This window comes from Tauraco erythrolophus, chromosome 18 (assembly GCF_009769465.1).
Source record: "Tauraco erythrolophus isolate bTauEry1 chromosome 18, bTauEry1.pri, whole genome shotgun sequence".
Taxonomy (NCBI): domain Eukaryota; kingdom Metazoa; phylum Chordata; class Aves; order Musophagiformes; family Musophagidae; genus Tauraco; species Tauraco erythrolophus.
This window is the reverse complement of record NC_141482.1, coordinates 8,856,543-8,880,399: the sequence shown is the minus strand read 5'-3', so window position 1 is coordinate 8,880,399 and position 23,857 is coordinate 8,856,543. Positions and strand designations below refer to the sequence as shown.

Below are 23,857 nucleotides of genomic sequence, written 5' to 3'. Positions count from 1 at the left end.
ACTTCCATACTGACATTATCAAGGTCACTGTGACCCTGAGAGGATCTTGGCAAAACCCTTAGCACCAGAGCAGCCTAACCTCACAAATGTCTAATGAAAACATCGTCATCCCTTGATGCTAGAACATTCCCATCACTCAGTCTAAACACAGCCGGAACCGAAAAATTGAGGCACCCTAAGCCTTTTAATTGGCTTATTACTCAATTAACAGAAAACAGAAAGATCTCCCCCTCAGAGAAATACCTTCTTCTGTGTCAGCAGCAAATCATCATCATCTATAGTTTCCAGAACTTTTGAGAGATAATGTGTGTATAAATAATTCTTGAAGAATCTAGGATTCATTGAATTCATGAGCCACTTTTTCATTAAGAACCACTAATTTGAGCACATGATTCCAGCTCATTATTCATTAACTTGTGATCCTCCGAACAGCAGGGCCAGCTCTGGGATATGCACAGCATGCCTTTTAGCCTGCTTCAGAAACGCGATGATTTTGGGGCACCGTATAGGGACAGCACAGAGCAGTTCTTGACCATCAGCTTGGCCAAGTTTTGTGAAGTTCCTGGGTGTCTTGGTGCAACTGGCATTTTTCTTCCAGCTCTCCGGAGGAAAAGCAGCCCCTGTGTCGCATCCTGCAGGAAGAGGATCAGTGTTTACCCCTCAGGTTGGTGTGATGTGCAGATCTGCAGCTGCCAGGGTGGGTGCAGCCGCAGGGCCCAGCCGGCGCTGGCCTGGGCTTGTGCTTTGCCATCAGTTTGGCCGTGTTGTCAAGGCACAGAGAAACGTTTTACTTTCCATTGTGTTTCATTTCCAAACACGTAACCGTTGGATTAAACAGACATCTGCTTCAGTACTTCACCCTCTGAAAATGAATCCAGTTTTAATATTTAAGTGGATCCTATTTAATTATTTGAAACATTTCTTAGTTTAGTGCTGGTTTATTTGATCTTCATATAAATGGGTTGCAAAAGTTATTTTTTATAGACGTGATGTAGGACATATATTTCTAGAGGCTTTTTCCTGTCTTTTTTTTTCCATCTTTTTTTTCCATGCTGAAATGTGTTTATTTGGGACCAGCGAGTCCATCGGTGAGTGGCTTTATGTGCTTCTGTAAGGAACACGGGCAGGATGGCCAAACAAAGGGGCCGAAAATTATTTCATTGTCACGATTATGGTCTTGGCGAGTCAGTAAACGTAGGGGCTTCCAGAAACCTAATTAATTCCGTACGCCTAACGACTACCAGCAGCACCGGCACACCCGGTGACATCCGGTGGGACCGTCTCCGCGCCCTGCAGGGCGGCACCGGGCAGCAGCGCCGCCAGGGGGCGCGCGAGGAACCGGCCGGAGCGGGCAGCGCGGGGGAGGCACTGCCGGGACCTCCCTGCCCGGCTCCCGCCGCACCGGCGCGGCCCCGCGCCCGCCGCCGGGCGCCACCAGCGCCGCCGCCCGCCCCCACCGCCAGCTGCGGCCCGCGGGGCGAGGCGCCTCCAGATGCGCCGCCGACCCTGCCGCCACGCCATTGGCTGCGCCGCGCCGGCCGGCGCTGCCCATTGGCCCGGCGGTAGAGCGGCGGCGCCGGCGATAGGTGCGAGGCGGCGCCGGGGCGTGGCCAGCCGCGCCCGCCCACCCGCCCCCCCCCGCCGCCGCAGCGCCGCGGCGCGGCCCCATTTCCCGATGCTGCCGCGGGCCGCAGCGCTGGCGCCGGGCGCCTCGGGGGGGCCTGGGCGCCGCTCGCCGCCGCTCGCCGGCCTCGAGGAGGAGGCGCCGCCGCGGGGCCGGGCAATGGCGAGCAGCGGCGGCGCCGCCGAGAGCGTCCCGCGCCGGGCGGAGGCGGCGGGGCCGCAGGCGGAGGCCGCGGAAGAGCCCGAGGGCGGCAGCCGGCGGTGGGGCGCGCAGCACGCCGGGGCCCGCGAGCTGGCCGAGCTCTACTCCCCAGGTGAGCGCGGCGGCGCGGCCGGGAGGCGGGCGGGTGACTCCCCGCGGAGGGCTGGGAGCCGCCTCCCCCAGGGCCCGGCTGCCCGTGCTCTCGCTCCGCGGCAACGCTGGCGGGGGGCCCCGAAGGAGCGGGGAGGCCGGGCCGGGCCCGGCCCTGCGGGGCGCCGGGGCTGGCGGCGGGGGATGCGGCGTGCTGGCGGCCCCGCGTCGGTCTGCTGCCCGCCCTCAGCTCGGCCTGGACGGGGCCGGGGAGTGCGGCCGGTTAGAGCAGGTCTAAGAAACGGAGCGTGGGTTGGGCGACTCGCTGCGTTTCTGGTGCTGTCGAGGGCCCTTTTGTTGGCTCCCGGTGGCTGGGAGGGGTTTGGGCACACCAGTGGCTTCCCCTCGTCTGCGGTGGGGGAGACGCTTTTCTGTGCTGCCATCAAGGGATGCTGAGTTCCTGTCCTCCTCTGCGTTTTGCACTGCTCGTTTGTAAACTGAGACTTAATTAACGTACTTAGCACACCACTTTTAAAGCAAACTTTGAAAGAGGTTAAGAAAGCACTGTTGTCGAGAGGTTAGATGGTCAGCTTATGAAAAGGGGCCAGTATGGGACTGGAGTGGGTGTCTCAACGGTGGACCCACGGTCTAGCTGCTGGAGTGGAGGTGTTCAAACTAGAGCCTGCCCAGAATGCTCTTCCCTTTAAAAACAAACAAAAAGTTAACCTTTCCAAAAGCAGATGTACAAATTTGGTTGCTAAGCAAGGTAACAAAACCAGAAGCTTTTGCTTCACAATATTTTTTCTGTGAAATACTCTGAGATACCCAGTCCTGGCACCTCAGAAAGGGCCAGAGAGATGTTTGAATTTTTGTTTTGGTCTTAACTTCCTGAAGTCTGCTTTTTGTTGGTGCTCAATAAAGGGACAACAGCTATTCAATTATGCTATGGAAATAACTGCAAACTCTTTATTATAAAGTGTGTAATTTGTTTTTAGGTCACAGTGTGAGCAATGCTAGGTATTCTTGCCCTTCCCAGTTACTTCATTTGCAGGTGAAGGATTAGGAAAAGGAAGACACATTTTCAGTGTCTTGCAGTTTCCAGCAGGGCAGCTGAGCTTGCATCTTTGAGGCAATTACTGGAAAAACAAGTGTGCTTACTTGCACAGAGCCAAGTAATGATAAGAAAACAAATGCATTCATTAGTTTGTCAGTCTTCTAGACTGTTCAGGGCAAGTCTGCCTATTTCAGCTTCTGTGATTCTATGAATATCTGTATTGGTCGCCTCTTCCTTGCCTTGAGAAAAGGTGGTGTGTGGTGTCTTTCAGCTGGTCTAGATAGACAGTTCTGATCTAGGCAGTGACTGATTTCTGTGCTTTCAGAAAAGCAATCACTAACTTTACCTACGCAATGTGCTCTTGCTCATAAAGGAAAGATTTTCCTCCACAAACAACTTGATACGCTTATCTTTAGCTGTAGACGGAAGTTCCTCAGAAGTCTGTGAGGCAGTGTGTATATATAGCGATATCTGTCAGCTGTGAGCTGTGATAATATATTAGATGTGTGGGTTTTTTCTGACTTTACATAAATAACTTACATAAACAACATAAGAATGTGTGTTACAGTGGAAACTGAATTCTTAACAACAGGGTTTACATATAATTGCGCAGAGTGGTATGGCTCTGGAGTATTTCCCTGATTTCTTTAAGCGTGTGCTTGGTGGCTTTGGCACCTTATTCCTTCACGTGGGACATACGTTTAAATTTGAGTGCTCTTTAAACGCAAGTTATTGGTGCTGACTCTGCTCCTTTGACTGATTGGCTTTCCCAGTCTGTCCAGAGCTGGGGCTGCATTGCTGGACTCTGATACCTCCAGACAGTTGTCTCGGGATCCCTGTGTTCAGAGTACAGTGGTGGTTGCACAGACTGAGCTCATGGGACTTGCTAGTAAGAAGCCTAATTGTTCCATTAGGATCTACTCACTTAGCTCCTCTAATCAGAGTGTGGGTTTCTTATGTAGGAAGTGAGTGTTAATTAACTCTTACTTTCATTACTCCAGGGATCTCTTTATAGAATCTTCCACACTGCAACCTGATGCTGTCTTGAAGTATGTTTATTGTGCCTTAATTTAATTTTATGATTCTCATCTCTGCTACTACAGAGGATGTTAATTTATATATTCATGGCCTTTCTAGAACAAAACTCTGAACTGTACAAGTCTTTGTTCACACTTCCTTAAAATACTGCATTGTAGGCACGTTGGAGATAATACTGATCCTCCTTTGATGTTCCTAGTTTCCTTCTCGTTGCTTGGTATAGTTGAGAAGGAGGACTTGATTTAGCATTTAGGAGGAGAAATTTGACCAGACAGTAGGTCAGCATGGAGGACCAGTAGGAAGGAAGCTCCTCTCCTGAACACGTGCCAGACATGTGAGTGTGCTGCTGTTCCTGTGAGAGGATGTGCACCTTGCAGGTAGTCATTACCAATTGTCCCCCTGCACGGTGCTTTGGTCTGTAGGTTAAGTGCTCTGGGAAGTTGTGGGCAAGAGCCAGCTGTGCTGACCGGCCCCCTAAAATAGGTGAAGACTGACCTGTCTGCTCCGGAGTGTGTTAAGAGCGAAGTACAGCCAGGGCCCTTCTGGGCCAAGGTGGCAGTTCAGATCTCCTTCTTGGATTTAGGCATTAGAGGTCTGTTTCTGATGCCTTAATCCATGTGAGTCTCTCATTGAGCATTCCCTTGCTCGCACGCTCCTTGTGAGGATCTAGCAGTGATTAGCAGCAGAAAGCTTCTGCCTGTCAGTCTGAACATTCAAAGCATTACCATACTCTGATGCGTCTGTTCTCTTTTCATAGGCAATAAATGGGGTTTTTGTAGAGGTAAGAAGTAGTACAGAAAGGTACAAGAGAGAATTTGTGCCAGTTCTTTCTCTTTGCTTGTTCTGTCTCTTATCATCTCAGAATGGCTGAGAGGTCACAGCCTTCTGCCTGGGAGCAGGCTGCAGGAGTTAAGTAAGCAAGCTCAAGAAGTGTACTTGCAATGTTAGGAAAGCAGTTCTAGGGCCACCAAAATACAGGATGATGCTTTTTCCTGTTAGTGCAACAGCTTTATTTACAAGCTCTGAGATTTTAAATATTACAGATCATAAGGTGATTTAACTACAGGGCAGCTGAGGCCAGGAATTTGTTCCCAGATTCAGCCATACCAGCAACGCCGAATATCGAATGAAATGCAAATTTTAAAAAAGATATGATGCAGAGGAACATTATGCCAGCAACCACAGGGAAAAGGAAACTAGGACAATGTGAGATGATGTCTGATTTGTCCCTGTTATTTGGGCAAGCAGAGGCAAGGGGTTAGTAGTGGCTTGGGGAAGAAGAATGTCATTTAACAAGATATGCACGTCCCATGGATAAGTAAGTTTCTGTCTCAGTTCCTGTCAGACAAATTGAGTCAGTCATCCAGGCAATAGAACAGTCTGTCTGTATTATTTCAGACTTCAAAATGTCCTCTCAGATAAAAGTAAAACATGTTTTTTCCCTTCTTTTCCAACAGGAAAGAGACTACAAGAATGGATCTCTGTCATCTTATGCTTCTCTCTGATCTGTTTCAATTTTTACAATCTTCTCTTCTATTTGCGACTGGAACACACGCCCTCTATTATTGTTGGGATATGTAAGTAGGAACTTTCACTGCCGTGAACAAGGCGAGACTGTCCATTGTAATGCTGCAAACAAATGTGGGATCTTTTAGGCTTGACTTACTGTTGGAGAGGGACGTTTGTGCGTGTGCAAGTGTAGTGCCTCTGAAACTGAGACCGCCTGCAAAATTGTTACTGCTTTCTGTCTTTCATTTCAGTGGCTTCTCAGTATCTCAGAGGTGAAGTTTTTAACGTAGCTATTTTTTCATGTTCTTACGTGGTCATGGCAAGTGTGAGGACTATTGAGAGTGAAATAGCTGTCAAGACTGTCAGGGTTGGAAACAAACTGCGCTGATTGACAAAAATATTTAGAAGAACTTTTCAGAAAGCAAAAGCCCAAGAGAAATCTTGTAAAAGGTGTTTCAGGGATCAAACTGGCTTGATTTCTGGGGATTAAAAACTAAACCCGAATATTTTAGAGTATTATGCTTTCATGTCAGGATGTGAAGTTTGGCCTATTTGCTAAATGATGACTTTTTTCCAGCAGTATAAGAAAAGTTGCAGCTTTCTTAGGAAAAAAATGTGACTCTTGGTTTCTTAATACTTCATTTGATTGGAAGCGTAGGCAGGCAAGATCAGTGTCCTGTCTTTGCCTTAGACATGTAAAGATGCTGAAGTTGGCTGGATCTTGGCAGTACAGAGCTAGCTGGTCTAGGTGCAGTGTGAGCTGGTGGTTGCACCTTCTCAGTGAAGGAGAGGAAGAACTAGTAAAGGATTCTGATAGAATCAGGAATTGCATGGAATTAGATAAAGGAAAAACTTGTCTTGGAATAAGCTGGGTGTGAAAAGGGACTCAACAACATTCATTACATTGTTCAAAGCCTAAACCTGTGCACAACTTGAATGTTGCTTTGCATTCAGAGCAAAAAGTATGAGTGCTTACATGAGCTTTGTGTTATTAGTGTAGTATTGAAATGCTGTTGCACAGAGACTTTTTTGAGAGCAGGCAGAAGAGAGGGCAGTGGGGCAGGCTGAGCTGAAGCAGGCGAGCATCTGCGGCTGACTCAGTCTGTTGGCATTATCTGGGCAGCAAATGTTACTGGTAGCTTTATGGTCATGCACGGGAGGGGGACGTGGGAAGAGGAAAAAAGATTAAATTTAGAAATTGGAAGAGTCAGCTCTGCAATGCATGCCTTTCATAATTTTCTGGTAAACTTCTCTTCCCTCCCTCATCCCATATTAGAATAGTAACTAAGTATGTCTCCAGTCTTCTACTGTACTTGTGATGCATATTGAATGCAATATTAACTTCTTTGTTGGGTGTGTAGAAATATTTATGTATTTTCACATGAATTGCCTTCTTAACTGAAAGAACATATGGTGTCGTTAATTAAGACACCATATAAGCTTGCTGCAGGTGTTCAGCTTCTGTGCTTTATAATAAAAATAACTTTTTTATGAACTGCGTGAGGTGGTGTATGTTTTAGAAGAGAATGGTACTTGTTTGTAATCACTGTTTTGCATATTGCTAATGATTTAAAAGTAAAAAACTCCAGCAGATTCAAATAGTGATATGTGATAGATCCTATGAATTTCTGTCAAAGCTGAGAAGTGGTAATTCCTGATGTCTGTTTAAAGGTTATTGGCTTTGTGTTGGGGGAAGAGGGAGCAGTGTGCTCCCCACCAAGAATCATTCCAGCTCACTTGCCTAGCTTAGTCTTGCCTGCTCTCAGCTGATGAGGTGGAGGTGTTTGGAGGAATGGAGAACACAGCATGAGAACTCCATAATGATGAGGACAGATGTAGACAAGAGAATCAGTAATGATGGTTGACCTGTAGTGCAATCTGCTTGCAACTGGCTTTCATCTCACTTAATATTGATAAAAGCTTGAGTTCTCTGATATCCCGGTTACCACTTTAACCGATAAAGCACCCAATTCACTGATAACGTTATTTAAGCAGTAGTGAATGATTAAAGTAGCAGAATCTGGATTCTATGTAAATAAAATAGTGTGGAAATAACTATGATAGTATGTATAAAAATTAGTGCAATAAAATAATAAGTGCTGCACACTGTCTTGTTTTGCTGCCTTCCTTGAATACATCATTTCTCCAGGTAAAGTGTGAATGATGTCTGTAATTCCCAGTGAGGATTAGGTTTCATTAAGTTTTTGTGAAACTCATCTCCATAAATGTCCTGATTCCTAAATACCACATGCAATGCAATGGGTAGGATAGGGAATATTGAGTCACAGACATCATCAGATGTGTTCCCATTGAAAGCTTTCCTGAAGATTAGATTAGAATATCGACCTTTCAGTTTAAATCATAAAATAAGTGTTCTGCTAATAAAGACATAGCTCCAGATCAAGTTCACATCAGGTTTTTGGAAATCTGAAAGCGATCAGTGATTCAGTGGGCTGGATCTAATACACTGCACAGACTGTTCGTTAAGATGCACTGTCATGACCCTCTGTGTACTCTTAAATAAATACATATTTTTCTTTTAAGAAATCAGATTAATTTGAACCTTCCACATCACTTAGTCAAAACCCTGTATCTGTAGTTAAAGACTGTGTTATATCTTCTTTTTTCATGCCTTTAAAGGCACACATAATTGTAACATGGGTAACGCTTTAAATACCTTAATTTAGAAATTCTTGGGACAAAAAAGATCTGATCCTCCTCTTACTGGCAGTCTGAAAGCACTTACTTCCTTGTGTGAGGGAGCAGGCAGTCTGCTGAGGAATGGCCTGACGTGGCACACTGTCCTTCGCCGTGCTGGATCACCTACGGGCACTCGTGGCCCCGGAGTGAGGGAAGGCAGGCGAGAAGTTTATGGCATTGTTTTAGAACAGCTTTTGAACTGGGTGGTTTTCTGCTGACAAAGATGATCTTGCCAGAAAGGAAGAGGGACCTGTGTGAGTCTCGTGTCTTCCAGGCTGGTTTAGCAGAGACGTGACAATTCCCTTCCTCTCTTCAGTGTCAAAAAAAAAAAAAAAAAGAAAAAAAAAAAAGAAAAAAAAAAAGAAAAGAGGATAGGGAGGGGATGGATTTCTTTGTTTATTTCTGTGTTAAATCCAGTCATGCCCTATTCAAAATGTCGTCAACTGCTGAGGAGCTATGAAAACTTTCCTTTCGTGTAACATGTAAGTTGACAACTACCTAGATTTGAATTTGGTGTTTTATTTGTGTGCTCATGGTTAACTCCGGGATAGGCTTAGTTGGGAATGCTGGGTGTGAGGGAAGTTTGCCCCCATTTTTTCAGCCACAGCTGAACCGTCCCACTGCAGCGGGACACCATCCTGGCAGTGCTGCAGCACCGGAGCAGCCTGTGCTGCTGTCAGTGCTGGGGACAAGGCTGGCCTGGGTGGGGCTTGTGTGATGAGCAGAAAAGCCTCACCAAAATGTGTGAGATTGGGCTTGAAAGCTCTTACACCTTCGAGTGAGTTTGTGGTGTCCAGCGTATTATTCAATATACATGAGGGGCGGGGGTGTGCGTATATAGCAGGTATATTAATAGCATCTAGATAAAGCTTGGCAAGTTACACCATGGATTCTGGTTTTCATTTTTTCCACCCTCCTCATGCCTTTCTATAGTGTTTTAAAGCCTTTTTTTTCAAATTGGTTAACTTATTTCTGACATTTGGCTTTTATCTGCAGCCACGTTTGTTCTTAATAGATACTGTTTATTGCAGTCTTAAAAGAAACATAGTTAAGTTTGTGTTGTAACCTGTTCTAAGAACTGCCTCATGCAGGGCCAATGTCTTTAGAAACATCTTGTGACACAACACAAGATACAATTAATCATTGCTGACTTGAGATGGGTAACTAATATTTTTTTTTAAACCCGTTTGAGGTACGTGTTTCACTATTGCAGATGATGGTGGGTTAGCCAGAGAGAGCAGGCAGGAAGAAATTGGCTTAGTTCACTTTCAAAATAGAAACTTGTCTTGATCAAGGCTCAAAACCCTTTTGTTTCAAGGTTGAGTAGCTCTGCAGAGCTGCGCTCGGTTAGCTGCATTGCAGAGCCAAATGATGAGTGTGGAATATATACGAAAGCTCTGGCACACGTTGGAGTAAAAGCACTCCAGAGACCATGGATGCTTTATGAGATGGACTGCTGTGCACGTGCATCAGCCGCTTCAAAGTCCTGCTGCCTTACTGCAAGAGACAGAACTGTAACGATGCTGCTTCATTTTGGACTTACTTTGTACATTAAAATGAGTTTCCACTTGATATTTTTGTTGTTAAAAGTCCTTGAAATTACATCAGGGAAACCTCAGTTCACAAAGGAAAATTATCCTTTGCTTCAGTGTTGGTCCAAGTAAGCCAAATCGTGGTCACCTGCTGTCTTACCCCACCTGAAGTAACTATCTGTTACTCATAGCTGTAGGTAGCTTTGTGTTTTCCATCCTAAGCTGTATCATCTCTTAAAGATGGAGACTCCACAAGTTGTGATTAAATAGGGAAAACTTTGATTCTACGTTTTGATGCGTTTTGTATTGCACAAATAAAATTGCATTGCACTAACACAATTTGTGTTACATCTTCTGTTGATTCGTGTTGTAGTAGTTGTGTGTTACCTTAGGAGCTCTATGCCTTTCCAGTGCCAAAAGATCCTGGAGGCTGTGGGCCTCAAAAGTGAAATTATGGAGTATAATTGCTGGTTTGCACTCGGGCAGGTGATGTTGACACCAGTGATCTGTTCTTCGTGTAACTCGGATTAGGGGCTGAACTTCTCAAGGGTGCCGGCAGCTGTTCTCGGGCAGGAGGGATGAAGGCTGTACCCTGATGGGGGAGAGGTGATGTTCCCTGCCTGGTAGTGGAGGGAAGCTGGTGGCACAGCTCTGTCTGCGCCTTCCCGCTGTGTGCACAGCAGACATGCTATTGCCCGTTGTGTCAGCAGCGGGACTGGGACAGAGCAAGCTCTGTTTGCCTGCAGAGTTGTCGAGGCTCTCTTAAAGTTGCAGGGGACTTTGGCTCAAGGATTTGGGATCCCAGCAGCCCTGATTCACTCACTGCCTCTTGCAGTTCACGCGTGCTGGAGTGTTGCCCCAACGAAGAAGTGAGTTATAGTGAATGGTGACAGAGCGATCCGCTTCGGTGGGAGAGCGCAGTCCTGGAACACAACCAGCGTTACGGCTGCTTGTGTCCTGTGCCAGGCAAATGTTCAGGTATTAGGGCTTCTCTGGGTGCCAACCTGCAGGCACAAAACTGCCTGGTGCTCCCGAGAGCTGAGCTCACCCTGCTTGGAACTTTTTAAATGTGTGAAACTGGGAAATTGGTTTGATTAGGGATACTAATGTGAGTACTAATGTGAGTATTGCATTTATATTTTTTTAGTGAGGGAAAACCTGTTCTTGGTTTTCATTTAGTATCCATTGTTCTCTGTTCTTTTATTCACTTTCTTCTGGGATGGCTTAATTGCTTTTTCTAGTAATGCATTTTTAGGGAAAAGTACACACAATGGTACTTTTTGTTTAAGAACTGGAGGCCTAGGTAAAGTCAGGATTTTGTCATTTAAATGTGAGGGGTGCTTTGCAAGCACTCCATCAGCTGGTGAAATAGTAGGAATAGCTTGCTTTGTGCTAATCGACCAAGATTAAACACGAAAGGAGAATTTGGGTTTCTATCATTAAGTTTATCAGGTAGTGATTCTTAGCCAAGTCATGCTTTTGGTAGGTGAATATTTGCTTTAGGATCTGCTGCTGTTCAACTGCAGGGGAGATGATAGTACCTGGATTCCTTGGATGTTCTTTTCCTGGTAGCTTCTGGCATGTCACAAATGTTAGTGCCCTGAGGCTGGTGTTCAGGTCTGTCTCAGTTAGAGGTGTGCCCAGAGGTGTGCCCATTCTTGGGTGGCATTGCTGGGCGGCAGTCAGTTATACTGGCTTTCCCATAGCACGGAGTAACTGGAGCATACAGGGCAAGGAGAAGCGGTGTCTGCTTTGAGTAGCGTGCCAGTTGTGCTAAATAAGCTTGTGTGACTTAGGATAGACTTTTCCCATCTCTAGAGTGCATGTAGTATAGGCGTGGCTTATTTGAAAACTCAGTTATAATGTAATATAACTACTATATATGATAATAATAATACATATAATTTCCAGGCCCTTCTTTTATTTCGTACTTCAGCTGTGTTCTCTGCTCACTTGCACTGTTAGGTCCAGTTCTGACTGAATGTTTCTTGACTTTAAATAGCCAAAATGATTAACTCTTCTTTCTGGCTTTTAAGTTGCTACACTTTATACTTGTTGAAATGTTTTGGGACAACTTGCCATAGTATAGCAAACCCCTGCCTTCTCTGTACTGAAGGCCACTAACTGTGGAATGCAGATGACTAAGGCATTTTATTTTTATAAGCATATAAGTAAATAACAGCTGCTACTTTAGCATATTGATTTTTAGAAAACATTTTTTTCCGTTGTGGAATTAGCTGCTCAGCTGACTCTTCAGTGCTGTGATCTGCAACTAGTTCGTGCAGTCACTGGTTAAAAATGTCTGCACTTCTGAATGATGTTACACAATAACACTGAGTTGTTTAATAACATCTTATGCTGTTTTTTCCTCTCCAGAGACTCTAACACATTTTACAGTGAATGTGAAACTTTATATACTCTACTGTTAGGCTTCTGGGTTTTAATTTGTGAATTCTATCTAGGCAAAGCCAGGCTTACACTTGGCTCTGTAAAATTTCCGTGAAGTCCAACTTTTTGCCACAAACATGCAAAATAGTTTTATCTCTTGAACACCTCATGCCTTGAATGTCCTGCTCTCGTTTGACTTCCTTCCGCTCACGCCTGGGAGCAGCCGGGTTGCAGGAAGCGGTGTGTGACTCGCTCACAAGAGAAGCCCTTAATAAGGTTGCCAGTTGTAACCTCTCAGTTTGGTGCTCGAGCAAAGAGGAGGAGGAGGAGTGGGGGTTTTCTGTGACACAAACCCTTACGTCTTACCTGGTTTCTGAACAGAACACAAGTGGGAGCAGAACCGTCTTGTGTCGATATATTTGGGCCAGTCGTGCTTCCGGCCTCGCGACCCACCACCCGGGCGGTGTCTCGGCTGTCGGGGTGCCAGCGTCGTGCTCCGGCGTGTCCCCTGACTCAGCGGAGAGGCACTTGCTTCCTCCGTGGTGCCCGAGGGTGCCGCAGTGCCTGTGGCATGCCTGCGCAAAGAATGGCAAGCACCAGGTGGCTGGACAAGAACAGCCATGCTATTGCTACTGGTTGAAGTTCATTTGTACACCTTTGGTCTCCCTGTGTGCTAGGCCTTTTTCTCTTCTCCTGATTCAGCAGTCTACTTCCAAAACAAAGAAATCCTGGTGTTTTGAGCAAGTTCTGCAGCTCACTTCTTAACTGCAATGCCTTTTTCCCCCTCCTCCTCTCTGAGTACTCGCCTCCTCTTCAGTTGTAAGCCACAGATGGGCTGACACTCCGTCCCACTGCTCAGCAGGCTGGAGTAAAGCTAATACATGCAGAGCAGAATTTCTCCAATGTTTTACTGATCTTGCTTCTAATGAGTGTGTGAATCCACTGTTTCAGTTCATATATACCTACACTGTGGATATCCTGCTTTTTCTGACTTCATGATGAACTCTCAATTCATGTTCAGGGCTGTCAGTCTTATCTTGCCCTCCCAACCTTGATCATCAGGATGCTGTACCACCTTAGAGAAGTAGCTGAACACCTGTGCCTTGGTTTTCCTGTTTTAACTAACTTTACTAGCACTATGTATATGAGAACATTGAGTTCAATTCATCGCTGTCTTATGTGCCTTCTGAGTCAGGATGCAAACAAAGTGTTACAATGCCAATCAAGCATAACCTTTGGTACAGTTTTTGCTCTTTTATTGCAACTCGTCATGCTGAAGAGTGAACAAGCCCTTCTGCATTCTGCAATACAACTGAAATGCAATTCTTGGTAGTTAGGTTTTTTTCAGATTGCCTTAGTATAATGCACTGCTTCAGGCACCCTTCATTCTTTCCTCTTAGCTTTCTACCAGCTGACATCAAAGTAACAGCAAAATATCTATTGAACTGACAGTATTTTGCCTCCATCTTTGTTGTGCTTCCTGCAGTCATTTCAAGGTCTTACAATGCAGTGCGCTGGAGGCGATGTGGGTTAATAGTGTGATTACCTCAGCAAGAATGGTATTTTAGTTGTTGCAAAGTGAAGTGTTGTTTGTATATCTTCTCCCTGAATGGAGGCTGTTTGCTCTTTCAGCTGCTGGGTGCAGATCCAAAAGCTATTGTGCTCCACCTTGTCTCACTGTAGCTTGTGTGTGTGGTCTGAAAGAAAAATAAACGTACAGAATTTACTACTTAAAGAAATAAGCTGTCTTCAGCACAATAGGTGATACATAAAGCATGAAGTGTCTCCTGCTATTTTATTTAAGAGTTTAGGCCAACTGGATAATAGTTTCAGCAGTGGGGATTGATTTATAACATGAATGGCTTTAAATTTAATGGCTTTAAATTGAAAGAGGGCAGATTTAGATTAGATATAAGGAAGAAATTTTTCACTCGGAGGGTGGTGAGGCACTGGAACAGGTTGCCCAGAGAAGCTGAGGATGCCCCATCCTTGGAAGTGTTCAAGGCCAGGTTGGATGAGGCTTTGGGCAGCCTGGTGTAGTGGAGGGTTTCCCTGCCCATGGCAGGGGGGTTGGAACTAGATGATCTTTGAGGCCCCTTCCAACCCTAACCATTCTATGATTCTATGAAAAGAAGGCATTTTAAGTAGTAGGTGCCACACTGATTTTATTTTTTATTCCTGTTTTGAAAATGAAAGACATGGGGAAGGCCTGTAGAGGTGAGGGATCAGCTAAGGAAAAGGTAACCACAAGGAAGAGTGTATCTGAAATATGCTGTGCTGCATGCACTGTAGGCACCTGCTGTCTCCTGAAGATGAAGAGCATTTGATCAATAGTAACAGAACAACCCAGTCCTCTTTCATGTTCTATAAAATACTTGCTCTTTAGCAATTCTGCTAATGTTACAAGAACTTCATTAAAGTGAACTCTCAAGGTAGTGGACCTAAGCGTCCTGATTGGAGTAGGAAAATCAGGTGAAGTCCAGATCATGACCAGGGTAAATAAAAGTTGTGTGATTAATGGAGAAAGATGTCGTGTTTCCTGGCATGTCTCAGATTGCTTTGAGTTTTTGTGAGAGAGGAAAGAGTAGCAAGATTCCTTGGAGTCAAAGCAAGATGAACCAGCACACCAACAATTTTAACTTTTGTTTTGGATTACAAGTGAGTTGGAATTGTCTTGCCTAATATCTTAGCAGGCAGAGGGGTACCTGCCCATCACAAAAACCCCTCAAATACTATAAATGAGAAGCTGTGCTTGAAGATCTTCAGACACATAGATAAACAAATGCTGACTAGTGGAGGAGGAAGCCAGGAGTTCTCCTAGCTTCACAGACATCTGAAGAAGAGTTGGTGAGCCAGGCAGAGCAAAAAAAATAGATTTCCTGCATCACCTCTGGTTTTGCAACTCCCTGCTGTTTCTGGTGCAAAGACTTCTGTAAATGACCCAATTTTTGTAAATATCAGTAGGGAAAACTAAAAAGCTATGTTCCAGCTACTCTGACCTGGCCCTGTGACTACTTCTCTGGTTTACATGGACTCATAGCCTTCTCCGGGAACTGCCAGATGTGCCAATAGTGAGTGACTGTGCCTTGTACTCTGAGCACCAGACAAGAGTAGGGAATTGCTACCTGAGCTGCTTGGGAACATAACATTTCGAGCACATAATCTTGGTATTTCTGTTGCTGTGACTCATTAACAATAGACTGCAAGATCAGTATATAGCACTTTAATTGACATGAACTTTGTATATTATTTTGAGGGATTTGCACTGAGATCAGGCACTATCAGTTCCCAGGTATATTGTATTTGCCCAGTGTGCAGTAGCTATTTTGAAATCTGGGTCGTGCTTCTGCTGAATTCTTTTAACCAGACCTGCAGGTAAGTAGTGAATGCTGCCTTCCCCTTTCAGAGCTTGAACTTTGGCTCCACAGAGAATCACCAAGTATGCATGTGTACTCATTCACCGGTGGTCGGTCTCAGAATCACTGAACAGAAGGATCTTTCTGATATTTGTATTAACCTGAAGGGATGGCACTGCAGTGAAGAAGGATCTCAGTTCTCAGTCTGGTTCATTCTTCAGCAAACCTGGACTCTATCCAGACCTGGTTAATCTCTCTCAGAGCAAGATGTGCAGGCTAGAACTGGTACCTCTTCATGTCTCTGTTCTTTAAAGGGCAAAATCTGACTGTCTTAAGTCCCTCAAGCATAAAGGTCCTAAGGCAATGTCTCCCTCTTTGCTGTGTTGCTTTACCCTATTGCAATGCTGTATGCTGTATTCCCTCAGCTTCCCCTTTGAAAACAAGGGAACTTCTTCTGCAGTATTCTCTGAATTTTATTCCTCAAAAGCTTAAAAGTAGAGGTCATGCAGGAGGGCGTCTCAAATTATATTGGAGACATCATTGCTAAAGGGGTTGGGAACCTGGGAGTAGGATGACTTCTGCAGGTGAAGAGTAATAGGTGTCTGTTGAACACCGTCTGAGAGGTCTGTGACTAACTGGAAAATGTACAGCTGTTCTGATCAAAAAAACATCTCTTGCATCCTTACTTCTAAGTGTCAGGATTAGCTAGAAACTTGGATAGATAGATTATCCAGGATGTGAAGGCAAAATAGGTCTTTGTGCAACAACTGAAAAAAGTGCAAGAACTGAAAATCACCTGTACTTGACTGCAGTTTTAAAGTTACTGTGGTTGGCATCTAGAAAAATCTTTACACTGTTGCAGCAACCTCCATGTGTTTAAATTAACATGCAAATATTGCAAGCGTACGATGTCCCTTACAGAGCATCGTTAGCGTGGCTTCTGGGGCCTTGCCTTAGCTTTGCACATGCCACAGTCTTGAAGTTGTCCCATGTTCCGGTCTTATTTCGTAAATAGTATTGCTGCACACAGGAGTGGCTTCTTGATGGGTGCTCATCTGTAGTGGCTGGAGTTCAGTGCTGCTTGTTACAGACATGAAGGGACCAAGGGAGAAGAAGAAGGGTGTGCAGATAGTATGAACTGTTGAGATTGCTTTAACACCTACCTTATAGCCATGTAATCAGTTAAACACTACTGAAGAAGAAGGTAGGGAGCTCTCAGTGACTCAGTTCTAACTTACTAATATTTTCCATACTCGCGATTGTAAAGATTTGTCAAGCTCTTCTGTAGAAGATGGGTTAAACACAAAATCTATAGATTTAATGAAGATTGTAACCATCCAAATAGTCTTGTTAACCTCTTGCTTCTAGTTGCTTGACCTTATGTTTATTCAGATTGAGTAGATCTCATCTAAGGTAGAGGTAAATAAACAAATAAACATACAAAACAGGTATAAAGTGTGAATATGTCAGTAAAAATGCGTGTGTATATCTAACTGTCTCTCTCTATTCAAGTTGCAGGAGTTATTACGGCTGACTTTCTCTCAGGATTATTTCACTGGGGAGCAGATACCTGGGGATCTGTGGAGCTACCCATAGTTGGAAAGGTTTGAGATTCTTATCTTTAAGCTTGAAAAAGTTATTAAATACTTTCTGAAACAATACCAGTGTTCCCAGCTGTGTTCACAGTGTATAGAAGCTGTACCTTTCTTGCGGTCTTGCCAATGTAACCAGCTCCCCCACCCCCAGAGCCTTCCTCCACTAAATGGCACAGGATATTGGTGGTAAAGTGCCATGTTTACGCTTGGTCTAGTGACATGTGCCAGGTGACACTTCTGTTTGTTTAAGGTTTGCACAGTTTTGCAATACCAGTGTTCACAGACCTTCCCAAGGTACTGTGGGAACAGCCTGTGACAGCACAAGCATAAAAACCTGGCTAGAGTTCTGTAGAACTTCCAAAAGGCCAATAAACACAGAGATGTGGAGAATTGTTCCTATAGTTAAACTCTTTAAAAGCTCTTGTAAAACATGAAGTCGCTCTAGTAAGAAATCTTCCTAGTTCTGTGCTACCTGACCCCTGTTGTAAATGTAGTGGCGTTAGAATGGTGATACCTGAAGATTGAGATTGGAGATATTACACATCTGCAGCTGCAAATGCCAGATGCTTAGTGGAAGGTGCACTGTCTTCTATAATAAGCAATAATCTGTTTATTTTAAAACAAACTTATTTACAGTTACCATTAATTATGCCTCACAGCGCAATATTAGAAGGGTCTCTAAAAAAAAAAAAAGTATGGGGTATTCCTTGTAATTATCCAGAAATATATGAACTAGAACAGCAGAATTAAGACTGTTTGGTTTAGGCTTATTCTTGTTCACCTTCAATAGACTTTGTGGTCCTTGAATCCCTATATCCGTGGACTATAGTTCAAAAATAAAAAAAAAAGCACTGCAGGAAACTGTGCACTAAATAAACAAGAGATCAGGACACCTTTGTGTAGACTATACATCATGTATGTGTTAAAGGCAGATAAGTATACTTATTTTACTCTCCCAGTCCCACATTTGCTTTGTCTCCTCTGGGATTGTGTATTCAGATGCAATTTCTACTCCTAGAGGAGACTTTTGGATAGTCTACTTGACTTACATTGCTTATTTAGTCATTTAACTTGCATTTAGTCTGTCAATGCTGTCACCTGTTGCCCATACAAAATGTTAGGCTGAATTTTCTTTTTTTTTTTTAGTGTTTTCTTAGTGTATGCTGCTTAGTAAGTGACTTATACTTGTGAATTTCACAGGCTTATTTTGTTTGTGAAATTAGGATGCTGATGCTTTGGTTTCGAAACCTAGAGATTAAAGATCCTAAGTGAAAATTAAGAATAAAACTGAAAAGCAATCAAAAACTGGATTTAAGTCTGGGAACTGAATTGCTCTGCAAATGTAAATCAAATTATCTGAAGTGTCACCACAAAAGTTTGAATCCTGCTTACATGCTTTGTACTATGGGACTCTCTCAAACTCAGTCATCAGATTTGAATGCATGTAAGGCTTGGGGATTTTTTAAATATTTTTTCTTTCCAAGATCGTTATTGAGCCATGGTGTCATGTTTATCAACTTGTTTTTGCAGGCTTTCATCAGACCTTTTAGAGAACATCATATTGACCCCACAGCAATTACCAGACATGATTTTATAGAGACCAATGGAGACAACTGCTTTATGACACTAGTCCCGTTGGCAAACATGGCATACAAATTTATTTCTTTTTCCCCAGGTAAGCTGTTACTTCTGACTTATGTGCATTTAGCATTTTTGTTGATATTTAAATTAACACGTGTCTGTGTGAAGCTAGGGGAGAAATCAATGAATGCAAGATGACAAGTAATAGCTGTTGGAAGCATGATGCTCCTGGGAGGAGGGAGAGAAGCTGTTTTTTTTCTTGAAGGTGGGGCACCTAGAGGTGGGACAGCTAGATTCTCTAGCTCAGCAGAGAACCTGTGGCTGAAAAATCTTGCAAGAAAGCATTAGGAGTTACAGTATATATTCTTTTTATAAAAGGGATCAAACTGTGCATATAGGGAAACTCATTGTTCTAAAGTGTATAAAAATCCTTCTCCTCCGTGTTGAAATACTTTATTTGCAAACTAGAACTGTAAGAACTAAAGGATTAATTTTATTTTCTAGATGGTAAATTCAGAGTGTAACTGCCTGTTTATGTCGAGTTGACAGATGCTGGCACTTACCAGCTTGTCTTGTGGCATTCTGGAATTGCTTATGGCTCATTGGTGCTCATGACACTTCTGCCAAAGCAGCTTTGTTGAGGCCTTTTTTAGTTCCTGCAGCACCAGGCTGCTCTGTCTATGCAAAACATCATTTTCCTAGTAGAAATTTACCTTTTCACAAATGGTATTTAAAGATGCGCATCTTATTTTGCAGAGGCGTTATATGAAACATGTCCTTGGGAGTGTTATGTCTTTGCCCTTATCATCTTCATAACCATGACGAACCAGATTCACAAGTGGTCTCACACGTACTTTGGTCTTCCACGCTGGGTCATATTTCTACAGGACTGGCATGTTATCCTGCCACGGAAGCATCACAGGATCCATCATGTGTCTCCACATGAGACATACTTCTGCATTACAACTGGTACTGCCATCTGGTTCATGCTGCAAGCTCTGTTTAGTAGTATAGCTCAATTTACCTGGCAAGATTAAATACCTAGAAAATGACATGGTGAAGTTAACTATGCTATTAGCTGCACAAGCTCTTAGCAAAATGATAGTTGGTTTTGTTGCATAAAAAACGTGGGGGAAGATTCACGTTTGACTAACAGGTAACTTTCAGCCCGACGGGGTAGTCAGGGGTACTGAGATCTGATTGCATTGTATCTTGGTAATCTCGTGCTAGTAATGGATTTTGTTCATTAAAATCTTAAAGCTGCTCTTCCTTCAAAAGAACATATCATCTGTAAGTGTGACTTAACTTGAATGCTCATTTATAAAGCAAGGCGTCTGGATTTTCAGCATTTATTCACTCTGATTTGGGACAGAGGAGTGAACAGGCTTGCAGAAAACTGGCTTTAGGTCTCTCTTATATCTGTATGCAATTTCATGCCCACTGTACAGGTGGGTATACTCACTCACCAGTGTTGCAGAATCCTGAATAAGTTATCAAGTTAATCAGACAGCTGGAAATAAATCACTCTGGTTCTTTATTCTCTTGTTGGTTTTGACAACCAGTTTGTCGGTTTTGAAATTTCTAGTTCCCATGACCAGAATTTCATGTAAAAATGGTACAATTAAGAATCCTGTCTTGACAGATGGTGGCAAAAATCTTGCCACCCTAAGACCTTTTTTTCACTCCTGTGTCCTGAAAGTTTAAAGCTGACCATTAGTAGCACTTCTGGGCTAGTTGATTTTTTTTTTCTCATTTTAAAAAAAAAAAAAGCATGTGCTTCTCTTCACTCTGTGTGTTCTGTAGGTGTTTGTACCATTCTAGTTTGACACAACACAGCATGTTAGATTGTATACTTGGATTTTCCAGTGGAGCAAAGTATTTCTGCAGCCCTAATTCTTTTTTTTCTAGAGTAGAAGGGAGGAGGAGGACAACAAAAATACGTAATCAATGTGCTATTTAAAAGGGACCTTTACTGAGTAAAGTAGGACTAGTTATTGTTGTGCACCTCTTTGGACTTGGCTACCCACTCTTAAGTCGCTAAGAGTATACTTGGTTTCAGAGCTGGCCTGTGTACATAAAGATCCACCACCGTATCATTGCCATGGAAGGTACCAGCTAGCAGAGCTTTCTGGCATTCCCAGTATTAAAGCTTTTGCACTGACTGCCATGTTTAGACACCAGGAAGGAGCAGTCCGTTCCTTGAGGGGTGACGCCTGTGTTAATGAGAATTGCATGGGCTGACTTCCTAAAGGGCATCAGTATCCAGTGAGTGGAGTGGAGCTGCAAGGATGGCAGGTGAGCTAGGAAAGGTCATGTCCAACTGCAGAAGGTGGCTGAAAACAGTGCCTGTTTTCAGTAGATCCTTGAAGCTATAGTTGTGTCTGAGGAATGATCTAGCTCTTTAGAAATATATTTTTAGCACTAAATATCCTGAATGTTCTTTCCCTTTAGTATTTCTGTCCTGTAATAGCCGTATGCATGGGCTAAGACCTCACCAGTGAGAACAGCCACTTTCCTTCTGCTGTCTGTCACGGCCGTAGGGATGGTACTCGCACCCGGCAGAGCTGGCTCTGCGGCAGCTCTCCTGTGTTCCAGTCTTGCTGGTGCTATGCTGCATTCTAGCTCCTTCCTCTAACGTCAACCACTGTTGCTCACTGTTTCCATTGTGGTAACAACTTCTTCATTTGTGCCTCTCCTTTGATTTTTTTTCTTCTGCTTTGTTCCCTTTTCCAGAAATGTACATGAAGTCTAACGTGTGCTTACAGAACAGTTCTATAGGTGTGGGATATCTAATACAACCCTGTGTACATCCATCTCTTCCTGGTTGTAGGAAAACTTCTAAAGGGAAATAACACTTCCTGGTGCTGATTTCTTTTGGGTTTCATAGTTTTACAATGTTTAATAAAACAGAGGCCTAAAGTTACTATGTAATACGTTGTAATAAGACCCTGTGATATTGCCTCTTTGTGCACTTTTCTGTCCATGATACGTAGTTAGTTTGGCATCAAAATACAGTATGAGAAAATCAAGCTGATGTACTAATTAATACCTTAAAAGTGAGACATAAAGCCCTTCTGAATGCAGGGTGAGGCCTCTTAAGCCTATGTGAGTTCCAGCCTCACGGTCTGCACAGTGCAATATTTCTACAAAGCATTCAAAATACCCTAAATCTGCAGGCTAGGAAAGACACATTAAACTCCTGTTGCATGCAGGATGTGATGGCACTTACTGCTGTTTTTACATAAAACGGTAAAGGCCTGTCCCAGATCAACCAGTGCCTTTCTGGTTACTGGAAGCAGAAGTGCTGCCTGCTGGGTTGCACACCCTTGGGAGTGTGCTGCTGGTGCTGCTGCCCTCTTAATCTGGGAAGTGTCCAACGTCAGCTCCTGTTAAATGCAGTACAAGATTTCCCCATCTCAAACTTCATTAGCAATTGATTACACAAACTGTAATTTTGCCCAGGGAGAGCATAATACATTTAAGTTCCTTAAAAATGAAAATTGATGTCGGAACTATCTAAACTTGAGGCTTTATTTAAGAAAAAACTTTGTTTAGTTTGCTGAGCCTTAGTGGTGTTTAGGTCCCAAACAGAAATCTTGATTTGTTTGGGGTTTTTTTTAATTATTTCTTTTTTTTCTAGAAACCGTGGCATTGAAAATGTATTTGAGATTTCAGAGCCATGTTGTATGTATTTACGTTTGCTGTGCTACTTGATGAGAAACACGAAAAAGCCGAGCTGGCTTTGGTGATGGGGAAAGCTAATCAGGGAAAAATAGCTGTAATTGTTGGGTTGGGGTTTTTGCTTCATTGCTTAAATTTCAATACCAAATCTAAGGTGCTACTAATAAAAATATCTTGCTTCTAACAAAAATCATTCAACTTGATGGTCCCTTTTCTGATAGCTTTACAATGTCCATAGAGTAGTCCACCTCTGAACTCCCCTTACATTTACCTTGTGTTTAATTTAAAGAATGTTATTAAATAAACATTGCAAGACATTGAACTTTGGATACTATGACAAACTAATCCTTTTTTTTCCTTTGCAATCACTTAGGTTGGCTGAACTATCCATTAGAGAAGATAAGATTCTGGAGGTGTTTGGAGAACATTATCCAAGGAGTTACTGGGGAGAAGCCAAGAGCAGATGACATGAAATGGGCTCAGAAAATTAAATAACTTTTGCCAGCCTTCCGCAATCCTTAACTTGTTGCCAATGTTATTTAAAAAAAAAAAGCCATCAGCCAAATTCAAGACCTGCAAAGAAATAACAGACTCTAAAGCACAAACTAAAAAGTGCTAACACAGACTGTAATGAAAAGAACTAATTCTTAAAACAATACTTGAAATGAAGATGATTACTCTTACTGAGCACCTTTTCGTTTAGCCATGTCTGCTTACATCTTAGAAAATACTTCATCACTGTATCCCGTAAGGCTGTTGGGCAAGCCAGAAGGCAGGACAGTCACTCCATTGGTACATGGTGGCATAGTAAACATGTGTTGTATCAACATTATTTAACACTTCAAAAATAGCTTGTTGCCTAAGACCTTCAGAGGGAATGGTGACAACAGTTTGTCACTTTGTGTTTGAGTCCAAATACACTGCATGAAAACAGTGTGTCAGAGTAATGGAAGCCTATCAAATCATCATGCACTTAGTGATTGAGAAACTTACAGCTCTATCTTCACTATCATGTTAAATCTAGTTGATGTAACGTGGAACAGACTTCGAGAATCCCACTCCACCAGTGGGCCACGAATCCTCAAGTGTCTTCAGTTTTCCTGAAAATAAAATTGTTCTACTCTCTACGTGGAAGTGAGCAAACCATTTCTCCATAAGCCTTCACTTAACAAGCCTCTGAGGAGAGGGAGGGCACCCAGTACAACACATGCTCATGTTTGTTCACGTGGAGTGCTCACAGATGAGTCTTCTATTAAATGTTTCCTACCCTGACAATAAATGTTTAAAATAGTTCTAGCATTGGGCACATTGCAAATAGCTGTATTCAAGAGCTCAAGTATCAAACTTGTAATGTTAGAAGGGAAATGTCAATGACTGGTGTTTTGTTCTTTTTTTTAAGGTGCTTGCTTGTTTCTGTAAATAATATAAAGCCTTAATCTCTTCTGGTGTAATGGAATAATATTTTAATGTGATGTTCGAATGTATATAATATATTTATAACAAAGCAG

The 23,857-nt window shown here is 43.2% G+C and overlaps 1 protein-coding gene across 1 annotated transcript; it reads left to right on the top strand.

Moving 5' to 3' along the window:
• Nucleotides 1-1,675: 1,675 nt before the first annotated feature.
• On the top strand, nt 1,676-23,857 carry PEDS1 (plasmanylethanolamine desaturase 1). Its single transcript, XM_086622724.1, has 6 exons — nt 1,676-1,937; nt 5,465-5,584; nt 17,005-17,096; nt 18,618-18,762; nt 19,425-19,637; nt 22,723-23,857. The coding sequence occupies exons 1-6, from the start codon at nt 1,676-1,678 to the stop codon at nt 22,842-22,844; spliced, it is 954 nt and encodes a 317-aa protein (XP_086478850.1). The 3' UTR covers nt 22,845-23,857.

Coding starts and splice junctions, on each gene's coding strand:
- PEDS1 (XM_086622724.1), top strand. CDS start 1,676: ATGCTGCCGCGGGCCGCAGCGCTGGCGCCGGGCGCCTCGGGGGGGCCT. Junction 17,097..18,617: donor AGCTACCCATAGTTGGAAAG/GTTTGAGATTCT, acceptor TTGTTTTTGCAG/GCTTTCATCAGACCTTTTAG. Junction 18,763..19,424: donor ATTTATTTCTTTTTCCCCAG/GTAAGCTGTTAC, acceptor CTTATTTTGCAG/AGGCGTTATATGAAACATGT.